The sequence below is a fragment of the Nanorana parkeri genome, unplaced genomic scaffold, assembly GCF_000935625.1.
Source record: "Nanorana parkeri isolate BGI_ZX_2015 unplaced genomic scaffold, ASM93562v1 scaffold137, whole genome shotgun sequence".
In the NCBI taxonomy this organism is placed as follows: domain Eukaryota; kingdom Metazoa; phylum Chordata; class Amphibia; order Anura; family Dicroglossidae; genus Nanorana; species Nanorana parkeri.
This window is the reverse complement of record NW_017306405.1, coordinates 563,915-577,696: the sequence shown is the minus strand read 5'-3', so window position 1 is coordinate 577,696 and position 13,782 is coordinate 563,915. Positions and strand designations below refer to the sequence as shown.

The window sequence follows — 13,782 nt, the reverse complement described above, 5'->3', positions numbered from 1 at the left end:
TTGTAGTGTGAAGACCTTGGCAGCCCAGCAGGGGTCACATAACTGGACAAGTACTTAACAAATTTAGAAGTCATTAAAGCCTTAATTGCATTACAGTTTAACTCACCTTGTATAGAATTTGTAAAAGAACATTGGAGGCGTGTGAAAATACTCTCCCTACAGCCAACAAGATAATCTGATGAGATAAAATGTGTACACACAAATACTGATACAGTCTACCTAATGGCAGCCATAAAGAGAGAGGATTGTGAACTTATCCAGCTGGCTAGGGCAGAACTAGATGAAGATTTCCATGTCTGAGGACAACAGATATCTGCAGCTGATTGATCTCAAACACAGTTGGACATTTTCCCCATTTGCCGTCTTCTTCAGAGTTTGCTGGATTTCTATGGCTAGCCAGCTATGTTCGGCTTCTGGCCGATTTAGAATAACATGTCTGATTCTGTGCGGCCATACTTGTGACTGCAACAGTACATGGCTAGGTAATTGTTCTATTCCTGAGTTCAGCCCTCTGTGCCCGAAATGTGAGCGCACATTTCCATTTTCATCCCAAAGTCTGATGTGCAGAGAATTCATGTTCACATAGGAAGAGATATTAGATAATTATATTAGTAGTATTCTAAAACACAGAGGGGGCTATTCATATATAAAAAAAGAGAATAGGAGGGGTTCCATGAAAGTGGAGAAATTACCCATAGTGGCCAACCAATCAGGAATTCAGTTGGTCACTATACAAGTTCTCTATGCTGAGCAGAACGTTATATGCAGATTTTATAAACATGCAATATAGTGGTTTTTAATTCATCCATAACCAGACTATAGGGCAGGGGTAGCCAAATGTCGGCCCTGCAGCTGTGGTGAGACTATAAACATCATCATGCATCAAGCATTTGGATGTCATATCTGTGGCTGTCTGCTGAGTCTTGCAATGTCTTATGGGGCTTGTAGATCTGCAACAGCTGGAGGGCCGGAGTTTGGATGCTCTCCTGCTATAGGGGATTCTTTTCTCTTAGATTCTATACTGGTTTGTTCTAAAGAAAGGTGTGTCACGATTTGAGTGCATCTAAATCATTGAATATATTGCAGTTTATCAATCCAAAGATGCAGCGGCTGCTTTAGTTTCTTTTTTCAGATGGAAATAGGGACAGCGGCACTCCAGATGCAGATCAAAAGCATCTACTTATTGACGTAAATGCAGCATATCACACTGGTGCAACGTTTGGGGGTCTCGCAGGATCACGTTCTGACTGAGGACGTGGATCCTGTGAGACCCCAAAACTTTGCACTAGTTTGATATACTGCATTTATGTCAATAAATAGACGCATTTGATCTGCATCTAGAGTGCCGGTGTCCCTATTTCTATCTGTATACATGACGGTTGCCATCCATTGACCACCGCTGCACCCATCCAATTCAATCTGATTGGATGCGGACATTGTTCAGGTGTTTTTAGAGTCAGCGGGGCCGACTAGTAAGATACTGAAGCTTGGCCCAGCGGGAGATTCCTCCATCCACACAGTTTAGCGTAGATGGAGGAATCTGTTGCACCTTTTCCATCTGACCATGGAAACTCTGCAGATAATCTATAGGTGTATGACCAGCTTAAGCAAAGGTTGGAGTTTATATACAATTTAACATTCAGCTGTGTTTTCTTTTTTCTATAGGCCTTATACGAGAACATGTTGGTAGAGCTGCCTTTTGCCAGTTTCTTCCTATCCAAGTTGCTGGGGACAAGTGCTGATGTAGACATTCACCATCTGGCCTCTCTGGATCCTGAGATGTACAAGAACTTACTTTTCTTGAAGAGCTATGAAGGCGATGTAGAAGAACTGGGGTTAAATTTTACCGTGGTCAATAATGACCTGGGAGAAGCACAGGTAAGTTCCCACCACAGCCAGCTAATCATTCATTCCATTGTCACATTCATATTATTTGGGATCTAGATAAGAGAGCGTGCAATGGAACTGTTTGAGTTGTTGTTATTGGTTTTGTCCTATATATGTTTGGAATGAGGAAAGTGTGTAATGATCTAAACCAGATAGAGTGACAATTATCACCCTGATGAATTGTCTTATTAGCCGTCAAAGTGTTAAGTGGCGCTTTCACACGCCCAGCCGCTGCCCTAGCCTTATCTAGTCTATTTTCTTTTTTTGTTTCCTTGGAGTCTTTGAATTTTATGAATCTCTTTCTTGGACGAGCATTGTATATATCAAGATTTTCTGCCTGGGTGACCTAAACCTTCCAATAATTACAGTGAAGAGATACCGTAAAGATTAGACATTATCTTAAAATTGCTTCTGGCATTAAGCAGCCCTTTCTGTATTCAATTTGTATTTAGCTAGGTAATAATAAAGCAATAATCCCGGATGCCGAGGGCATTAACGGACAGTTAAAACTTTTACTGAGGACGACGGAATTCTAATGCGCAAGTCGTTAATCCAGAATTGTTCTGTGGCCAAAATAGATTATAGCTGTTTTGTATTGTACTATCCACTTTTTTTTTTTGCTTGTGGCAGCAATGGCTTCTGGTTAGAAACAAATGGCAACCGCACAATTTATGACTAGTCTTTGTAGCAAGATGCACATGGAGGGGCTTACTGCAATTCAAAACACAGACGCTTCCCAGCACACTCACTGGCTAGCCTACAACAAAACAAATGACACTGTCTAACAGTATGCGGTAAAAACAGAGGTTTTAGTTGCACATCTTGCACAAAGTATGTGGAAACTGCACTGCCTCGCCAAGGCTCTTCTGCGTAGTGTGGTCCTAACTCTCATTTTTGTGAGTCTCCATATTGGAGCATTTTTCAGCAGTTGAATGCAGGTTTGCCTGGAGGGAGCCCACTCCTCCTTAAAGGCACATGGACGCACTCAGCATGCATTATGGACTGCTGGGCCTCCGGTGCATCCCTGTGCCTTTAGGGCATACCTGCATCCAATTTATCTACTGCTAAAATATGCTCCAATATGGAAGCTCCTAAAAATTAGAGTTAGGACCACACTACGCAGAGGAGCCTTGGTGAGGCAGTGGGGGGTCCACATATTTTGCACAAGATCTGCAACTAAAACCTCTGTTTTTAATGCATAGTGTTAGACAGTGCAATTTGTTTTGTTGCAGGCTAGCTGGTAAGTGTGCTGGGAAACTTCTGTGTTTTGCATAGCAATGGCATCTGTACACATCTTTTATCAAGCACATGAATAGGATAACAGAACATGCCAACTGGAGCTGAGAATGTTACTTCAGTGTTTGGTGGATGCCAGTGGGCATTATCATCCACTAAGATTGGATCTCTCCGAGACTCCAGCGGGGAGTTCTGGCAAGTTTAATCACATTCTGGCTTCCTACTACCTATAGCCCTGGTGCCAACTCGCTGCATGAGGACCGCATTGGCACAAACGGTGCATCTCTTGGGCCCCAGCAGTGGGAGCTGATTTGTAATGGTGCTGCAATGGCAGTGATCTCAAGCATTCCTGTGTATCATGTCCCCAGTGTGTCCTCAGTATGTCCCCAGTGTCTAGCTGTCTCCTGCAGCATTCCGCCAGGGTGTAACCACACCTGCAGAATGTCCTCACGTTCTAACCATCTACAGCAGTATTGTCTGGCAGTCTTCTGTGGCACTACATATATTAAATATTATGTCCGGTCCTTTGGGGATGCCAGGGTCTGCAGTTGGGCACCCCTCTATCTTGTAAGTTGTAAACCATTGACCTAGAGTCTTACCTTCTTCTCCTCCCCACCAGGATTCCCAGCGCTACCTAACTATATATAACTGTAATTACGTAATCTTCAGCAGCCTCATGTAACATGTTCCCAGTCTGTCTCCTGCACCATTCGTTCAGGCTATAATCACACCTGTAACATATCCCTAGTCTCTGCCTATCTGCAGCGGTATGTTAGTAGTCTCAAACAATCTTCTGTAGCACTACATGTACTGAATGTTAGTTTAGGCCCCCTCTATCTTGAAAGTTGACCACCACTGACCTAAAGACTCGACTTCCTGTCTCCACCAGCATTTTCAGATCCTCCTAACTAAGGCAGTGAATACATGGTTAGAAAATTATTATTATTATACAGGATTTATATAGCGCCAACAGTTTGCACATTACAATATAAGGAAGGCATTACAAGTACAATACAATTCAAGACAAGATGGTAAGGAGGGCCCTGCCCCTGGGAGCTTACAATCTAAAAGGAGGGGCAAGTGAAAATGGCATCACATTCCCCTATAAATGTCTCATTAGAAAATCCAGCTGTGAGAGAGTCCCATCTTCATTATGTCCTTCTGGGAGGGGAAAACACAATAAAAATCCGAATTTTACTGTTGAGCTACAGATTGATATACTGTATGTTCTCTGCCTGCCGTGGGAAGCACTGCTCTGAAAAATATTTTATAGCAGCTCTGCAAAATTCCTGTAAGTCGAATGTTCTTGAGCTTTGAATCAAGCAGCTCATAGACATTAGAGGACAGTTAGATGTGCAGAAAGAACCCAAGTTCCCCAAGACAAATTTCATGCAGAGCACTGCGGCATGCCACCTAAAGATGGCCTGTCTGAGTACACACATGTGAATAGAATAAATAGGGTTTTAGGAGCAGGCAGATGCTGCCGACGGCACTTATAATGGAAAAGTAGCAATTGGCCAAACTTTATAACATGTCAGATTGTTTCTCCGGAAAGGTGAGCTGGCAAGCTCCTGGTGCAGCCCTACACATTAGATTATCACCCTGCTCAACCCAAAATGGTTCCACTCAAAGACTGCTGTGTGTGGACAGCTCCAAAGTATTTAGCACGAGAACTTCACAGAACCGATTCGGCTTCCTTTTGCAAACTCCTGTAGAGTGCTGCAGTGGTTGCTGAAGGGTGCCATCTAGTGTTGGAATGTAAAGCCTGCAGCTCTTTGTACGGCTGTGTACACACCCAGATGATGACAATGAGTTATATAGGTTGCTCTGCCTTACAAGTGATATAGTCTGTAGCAAAGCTAGTCCAAACCTAAAAAGCGTTTCATGTGACCTGGTAATTTTGTAAGTCCTAGGTACTATAGGCTAGAAGTCCAAGGCTGCTATAAATGTGACACTATCTTAGTCAATAAAAGATATTGACTTTGCATCAAGTTGGAGTGCGAGTGACCATTTATCGATCTGGTAATTTTGTGTGACAGTAGTGAGTGTCTAATCAAGGTCTAATAGAATTGTTTGTCTGATGCAGCCAATAGACCCATTGTATAAGAGTATGAATTCCAAGTACTGGAGAGGAGTCCTTCTATCCACTGATATGATTCAAACCTGCCCTGACAGTATACATAAGACTGGTGGCCGATGGAGATTCTCTAGTTCGTAGTTCTGATGCTACAATAAATCATTACTCTTTCTGATCAGGTGGTGGAACTGAAGCTAGGAGGGAAAGATATCCCCGTAACAAGTGCCAATAGAATTGCCTACATCCATCTTGTAGCGGACTACCGTCTAAATAAGCAGATCCGTCAGCACTGCATGGCTTTCCGGCAAGGACTGGCCAACGTGGTGAATTTGGAATGGCTCAGGATGTTTGATCAGCAAGAAATCCAGGTATGTCATTCATTCGCGACTTCTTTACATACTGATGAATATTAATATAGTTTAAAAACCACATAAGTGACATAAGAAGGAGTGATATAAGTGCAGATGTCTAGGCCAATAGATTTTCTTCCCACGCGTCATTAATGACGCAGACTACACGCGGATACATTTTTATTTTAAAAGCAATCAAAATGTTCAGCCGTACTTGGGGGTATTTTATGCAAAACATGCCACACACCTCTGCTGCTTGTTTGATTTGAATGGTTTCCATTCAACAAATTGTTTATAATAATTATATCCCATACACCGGAAACCATGGGAACATATTTACCTTTCTGATTTGATTTTTTGAGGCTCAAACAAAAAAGTAAGCAAAGTGGTAAAAAAAAATGTCTACATACCGTTTTTCGTAGATCCAGTTGGAATGTTGAAATGAATTATTCAACCTTAAAGTGCATGGGCACCTTTATATTGGTGGGAAGCCAGCTTTCCAGCCAATCAGTGTGGAGCCGGCTTCCTGGCCAATCAGGAAATCAGGAGGCGGGTCATTATTCACTGGCTTGATGCTGATCGCTGGCTTGATGCTGATTGGCTGGGAAGCCGATTTCCCTCCCATCACAATACAGCCGGCAAAACAACATGGAGTCGACTTCTCGAGCAATCAGGAAGCTGGGCGGCATGTCATTACCTGCCCCCTGGCTTCCTGATTGCCCAGGGAGCCAGCTCCATGCCAGGGGAAGCACCGGTATCGGGCGAGTACTGAAAGCAAAACATTGGTAATCATACTCGATACTGAAAAACCGGTATTGGTGTATCTCTAAATAGAATTTTAAAAAGTGGGTAGATAAGAGGGATGCAGAAATATAAAAAAGGGCCAAATTATGTAATGACAACACACAGCAATAAATATAAAAATGATTTGTCCGGAGCATTTTCTTTCATACATATATTGTATAAAAACATTGAGGGGAATTTATCAAAACTGGAGCAGACAGAATCTGGAGCGGTTGCACATGGCAACCAATCAGCTTCTATCTTTTATTTTCAAAGATTACTGAACAAACTGAACAGATTCGCTGATTACTATGGGCAACTGCCCCAGATTCTGTCTGCTCCTTTTTTGATCAATTCCCCCCATTGGGTGTTGGGTATGCATTCGTCTAACAGTTTTGTCTCTGCTTATTTCTCTGCTGAATCTAGGTGTTAATTTCAGGGGCACAAGTACCAATCTGTCTTGATGACTTGAAGTCCTTCACAAACTATTCAGGTATGTATATCCGTCATAAGGTGAACAAATCTTTGGTAAAACAGAACCCTGATCTCTAGTATGCACTCAATATATTAGGAAGCACAAAACACCAGTCACATCATCCATCTACTATGTGTGAAATATTTGCATCTGAGCCTCTTATTGCAGTCTTCTTCCTCTCCCCTCATTTAAGGGAATCCTTCAGGTTCATTCACACCATTCCTCCCCCCGAATGAAAAGAATCCTTCAGGTCCATTCACACCATTGCGCTGTGGTAACTTGCTCAATGGCACCTTAGGTTGTAGCACAGTGCAGGAAATGCCTGCATGACTTTTGGTGCATTGAAGTGCGTTGATCCTAACACAAGATATGTGTGGGTGTAGCGCAGTGCACTGTGGCAGACTGGGCTATTGTCAGTGGGCCCTTACTGTCTCAGCATAAGACAAGAACGTAGCCTATGACTAAAGCAAGATGTGAGTTTATGATATGTCATAGGTCCAGGGCTGCTCTTGAGTATTAAAGGCCTCCCACTAATGGTGGTGAACAGCAGATCATGGGGGCCTAGATGCTTCCCCAGATGTCTGAGTTCCTCTTGAGATCTCTCAGCAGGAAGGAACTGTCCAAAATGTATTAGTTTCTTCTAATGGAGAATATAATTAACATATACTCATTCTAGATAGAGTGAGGAGTGGTTAGAACCTCTCTGCCAAGTTTTTATTGCTGTCATCATTCCTGGGGAGATTCACCTTCTGTATTTGGCCTGTATTTCTGTCAAACAGAAAATGATGGAGAATCCGATAACAGTTGTCACCAGGACAGGTGGTGAGGGAAAATGTTCAAAGGAGACGACTGTCTAAAGACAGATTACCCCATTACATTGCCTCTCACTGTCCTTGTCTCCCCAGGACAGAAAGTGAAAGGAATCCCTAATGGGACACTGACGGCAGACCAGAGTTTTAACAAACCCAGTTCTCTATCTGCAGAAGAAGTTTCAGCTTTAGATATAATTAAAGTACGCTTGTCAGAATAGAGATATTGGGGCTGCCATTGATGACTTGGTTTTAGGGTGAAGGGTCTGGGGCTATCGTCCTACTTGCCTCGCTACTTTACATTTTTGGCCTGGAACAAGCATGTGCAGATCAAGTGTCCTGGCACCCAATATACAAATCCTTTAATTTCTAATGGATACAAATGTGTTCTAGTGATGTGATAAGGAACCTTCTTATATTTCTGATCTCCATGACTGGATAGGACAGTTTGCATCACCAACCCTAATATCCCCTTCTCTAATCAACACGTAACTATTATCTAATAAAGTGGATGTTTAAGCTTCATAAAGGGCCAGTTGGACTACACTATCAGATGTATTAGAAACACCCATAAATCTGTTACAGCCGTAAAAAAGTTGACACATATAGAAATTTATAATGACAATAGTCTGACTTGCAAAATAATCTTTCAGTATCTTGTGCATTCAAAGGGGTAGTAACAATTGTACCCAGAAAATGACCCATCTCTCCGTGAACCTGTTTCTATTTGCACTGTATGTTTCCTGCCTTCCAGCGGCAGACAGTTGTCTGTACCACAACGCTGCGTGATTTCCTTTTCTGCAGTTCTCATTCTTTTGTACAATGTTGTGCTTTATTCTAGGAGGATACTCCGCTGATCACCCCGTAATTAAAATTTTCTGGAGAGTTGTTGAAAACTTTACAGATGAGGAAAAGCGAAAACTACTGAAATTTGTGACGAGTTGCTCTCGCCCCCCGTTATTAGGTTTTAAAGTAAGTTTTGCTTTAGCAACGTCACAGCTGATTGTTACTACCCCTACCAGTATATGTGGCGGGTGTCTAAACATTGCTCCTCCTGCCTCTTCCTAAACATGTCAATCTGAACATGCATGTTTGTGTATAGAACGATCTTTTGCTGCATGGTTCAACCAGCAGATACTGGTAGCTTTAAAGACAAGGGTTCCATATGTACTGAGAATAACTAAAACACTGGCTTCATATGTACTAACAATAAATGAAACTCTAGGCTCATATGTGGGCACAATATACTGCAGAAGGTTTCTGAGAGTTGATTTCTAATTGTTAGTTTGGGAACATATTTATCAAGTCCAATAATTACCCTCCCTATCAAACCTTATTAGAAAGCCACTTTCAGGAACGTATTCTGCAGTATATTGTTACCATTTAGTGATAAACAGCAGTGTGCATTGCAGTGTAATGGTCAGGAAACAATCAGGTCTGTGGGCACTCCTTGATCTCCCCGGATATCCCTTGGCCAACCCTTCTTAGTCTTTCCTCCATCGCACATACAAATAGCTGAGTTTACATGTGTATGGAAAGTTTTGCCATTTTGCCACCTATGGGCATCTTTAGACTTTGCATACATGGGCAGAGTGCTGGGCACTGACTAATGTGAGCTGCAAATATCCCTTTACTTGCGCGTCACCCGGCCGGATCGGTCTTTCACGCTGGGACGCGGTCGGGTGAGGACGCACTGGGACACCGGGCGTTCGGGTACTGTAGGAGGGTCGTCTGCCTGCGGGTCTGTTGCTACGGGCAACTGCGGCAAAAGGCCTCGGGACGGGGGTGGTGCCTGCCGGGGTCTCTTTCCTTGCCTGGGGCTGTGGTTTGGCATATATTTGCCGGGGACATGGATTGTGGGGTGTGCTCTCAGTGTTGCAGGAATCTCCCTTTGAGCCTCTGCGGTACATTCCGATTCTGATTCTCTCACAAAAAGTGGCCTTTTTGGTGGCGGTGACCTCGATCCGCAGGGTTTCGGAATTGGCGGCTCTCTCTTGCTCGTCCCCGTTGCTGGTCCTGCATCGGGGCAAGGTAGTTCTGCGGCCTCGGCCGTCTTTTTTGCCAAAGGTGGTTTCGGCTTTCCATCTCAATGAGGACATTGTCCTGCCTTCCTTGTGTCCGCAGCCTGTCCACAGGAAGGAGAAGGCGCTGCACTGTCTGGATGTGGTCCGCGCCATCCGTGTTTATCTGAGTGCTACGGCTGCGTTTCGGGAATCGGATTCCCTGTTTGTCGTTGCAGATGGCCCTCGGAAGGGCCGGGCTGCCTCGTCGGCTACCATCTCTCGATGGATTCGCGACACGGTCTCTCAGGCGTATGCTATTAAGGGGCGTGAGCCTCCTTTTTCTGTTACGGCCCATTCTACAAGGGCTGTTGGGGCATCTTGGGCTTTTCGTCATGGTGCCTCCGTTTCTCAGGTTTGTAAGGCCGCGACTTGGTCTTCTGTTCACACCTTTGCCAAGTTTTATAAGGTGGATGTTTTGGCATCTGCGGATGCTGGTTTGGGGCGCAAAGTGTTGCAGGCGGCCGTTTGAGGGGATTTTTTTGTTTAATTGGGTTTGTTGTTTCTGTTGGCCCACCCCTCTTTTTTGGTACTGCTCTGTGACGACCCTACAGTACATGATCTCCGATCTGTTCCCTGTGTCCTTCAATGAACGGAGAGAAAAGGATTTTACGGTGAGTACTAAAATCCTATTTTTAGGATTGTAAGATTAGACACCGATCGAACAGCCTTAGGGCAAGGTTTCACAATAAAGGGACCACTTTTTTTTTTCTTTTCATAAATTTTTTTATTATTTTCAATATAGCTTACAATGGTAGTACATAGCAAATTGTATAGAAGAGTATATAGGTGTCCACAGTACACCATCACAACACAGTATGTGCTAATGCATAACCATTTTAGGTATATTCTTAGTCTAGGGACTTATGTAGAGGGGAAGCCACCCATTTCCACTACAAGACATGAAATTAAAACCGGTGCCATTCTAACAATATAAACAGGTAAAGATGAGGGCAAGGGGAAATATAACTGGCCTGATTTGTTCCTCTGACAGTGGGCAACTGGCCAAGCTGGGGGTACCGTTATCCATGCTCATACAGACTGCCAAGGACCCATATGAAATTCATCTTCAACTCGGCTGTGCCTGAGCTGAAAAGGCAAACTGGACTGATCACTAGGAAATCACACAGATATGTATTTTACAATGAGGAGCACTTCATTTATGGCTGAATTGGTGCAATTTATTCTTAGATTGCTTCACTTGCAAATATTTGGTTGCGTATTGCTGGCCTGATGAGCTAAACACTTGGCAAGAAAAAGAGATTAACTGTAAACACATCAAATAAATCAACAAATAAAATCTAAGGCCCCTTTCACACGGCCGGTCCCATCAGGTGCGCCTGTCAGAGATCCCTTTCAATGTGCTGGATCGGGGAAATCCCCATAGACCGACATGGAGTCCAGTAATTGCAGTTTTTGACATTCGCTCCGTATCCTCTCCTGATCAGCCCATGTGAAAGGGGCCTAAAATTATGGGTGATTTATTTTGGGAAAGTTCTGTAACTAAACATTTGCCTTCAGTCATGCACAGGGTGTGTGTAACTTACATAAAAGGATCTTTGTTGTATAGGGCGAAAACATTACTAAACATAGGACCGGGGGGAGGGTTCTGCTAGTTCATGACCTTTTACATTAAAAGACAATTTGAGGGCTAGTTGTACTACCATCAGAGGGAGAACTTGGCATTCACCCAAGATAAATAAATGTGAATAGACCAAAACAAATTCACCAAAGATCTATAGGAAGTATTGAGAATGAACATGAAAGCGCTCACTAGCGGACGATTAGTGAATCATTAGACTGTCCTTTCAATGAGGGGTGTGGAGGAGGTGGACTTGTGTATACGCTGAATAAATACTGAAGTGAGAATATTTGTTTTGTCCCAATACATAATGGAGCTTGTATTTGTCACAATAGTTTGAAATAAGTTCTGATTGATGTCAAAAAGTTATCTATGAATAACCTCACACCCCTATCAATGAAAGCCAGGCCAAACCGAGGTCACAATTTGGAAAAGCCACGTAAAGACTAAAGATTGATCTTCAGTATGAATGCACGCTGCAGTTTACACAAGGAACATTTCATGTAGACTGCTGGCATGTAAAATAGTCATTATTTTCCAATATACATTGTACCGGTAACAAATATTCCACCAAGGAGTGGCCTTTTTCATTGTAGACATGTCACCGGGCTGCATTAATAGAGTGACAGACATATTTGTATCATGCTTTCCCGATACTAGCAATGAAAACATTGTGCATTAGCTGGTTATAAGTTAGACATTCACACAGAACCACATATTTTGGTTTCGGTGGTAAGTTATGAAGGTAACTTAACCTTTACTGTACCAACTTGTAGATCCAGTACTCAGAAGTCTGTTCAATTTCCTGTCATCAGTGTTGCCAACCAGGACTGGATGTTTTAAATAAAGCTGAATGAGTTGCAAAGATCTTGCCTAGTAAAGCAGCCCATTATATATAATAACGGTAAATGTTACCCCTATAGTGTTCCTGTAAGTTATATACTGCACACCACTGTCCCTGCCATTGAAGACTTTTGACCAGTGCTCTACAGTATAGTTACTTTTTGCTGCCCTTCAGTCTTATGTGCTTTTTGTCCTGATGACCATGTACCCCTCCCCTTGCATTTCCCAGATTTATGTGGCACATTACCCCACCTCACCTCAACCAACCATATCCCAGATATATGTGGCACATTACCTCTCCTTACCCCAACCAACCATATTCCAGATATATGTGGCACATTACCCCTCCTCACCCCAACCAACCATATTCCAGATATATGTGGCACATTACCCCACCTCACCCCAACCAACCATATTCCAGATATATGTGGCACGTTACCCCACCTCACCCCAACCAACCATATCCCAGATATATGTGGCACATTACCCCTCCTCCCCCCACCCATTCATATCCCAGATATATATGGCACATTACCCCTCCTCCCCCCACCCATTCATATCCCAGATATATATGGCACATTACCCCTCCTCCCCCCACCCATTCATATCCCAGATATATATGGCACATTACCCCTCCTCCCCCCACCCATTCATATCCCAGATATATATGGCACATTACCCCTCCTCCCCCCACCCATTCATATCCCAGATATATATGGCACATTACCCCTCCTCCCCCCACCCATTCATATCCCAGATATATATGGCACATTACCCCTCCTCCCCCCACCCATTCATATCCCAGATATATATGGCACATTACCCCTCCTCCCCCCACCCATTCATATCCCAGATATATATGGCACATTACCCCTCCTCCCCCCACCCATTCATATCCCAGATATATATGGCACATTACCCCTCCTCCCCCCACCCATTCATATCCCAGATATATATGGCACATTACCCCTCCTCCCCCCACCCATTCATATCCCAGATATATATGGCACATTACCCCTCCTCCCCCCACCCATTCATATCCCAGATATATATGGCACATTACCCCTCCTCCCCCCACCCATTCATATCCCAGATATATATGGCACATTACCCCTCCTCCCCCCACCCATTCATATCCCAGATATATATGGCACATTACCCCTCCTCCCCCCACCCATTCATATCCCAGATATATATGGCACATTACCCCTCCTCCCCCCACCCATTCATATCCCAGATATATATGGCACATTACCCCTCCTCCCCCCACCCATTCATATCCCAGATATATATGGCACATTACCCCTCCTCCCCCCACCCATTCATATCCCAGATATATATGGCACATTACCCCTCCTCCCCCCACCCATTCATATCCCAGATATATATGGCACATTACCCCTCCTCCCCCCACCCATTCATATCCCAGATATATATGGCACATTACCCCTCCTCCCCCCACCCATTCATATCCCAGATATATATGGCACATTACCCCTCCTCCCCCCACCCATTCATATCCCAGATATATATGGCACATTACCCCTCCTCCCCCCACCCATTCATATCCCAGATATATATGGCACATTACCCCTCCTCCCCCCACCCATTCATATCCCAGATATATATGGCACATTACCCCTCCTCCCCCCACCCATTCATATCCCAGATATATATGGC

General features: G+C 43.7%; 1 protein-coding gene across 1 annotated transcript in view; it reads left to right on the top strand.

The window, feature by feature from the left end:
- The window catches only part of UBE3C (ubiquitin protein ligase E3C), a 97,245-nt gene that overhangs the window by 77,302 nt on the left and 6,161 nt on the right, over positions 1-13,782 (top strand). Inside the window, exons 20-23 of the mRNA XM_018554000.1 lie at positions 1,666-1,878; positions 5,380-5,568; positions 6,760-6,826; positions 8,459-8,589. Of these exons, the coding sequence (XP_018409502.1) occupies positions 1,666-1,878; positions 5,380-5,568; positions 6,760-6,826; positions 8,459-8,589 (600 nt within the window). The remainder of the gene's footprint in view (positions 1-1,665; positions 1,879-5,379; positions 5,569-6,759; positions 6,827-8,458; positions 8,590-13,782) is intronic.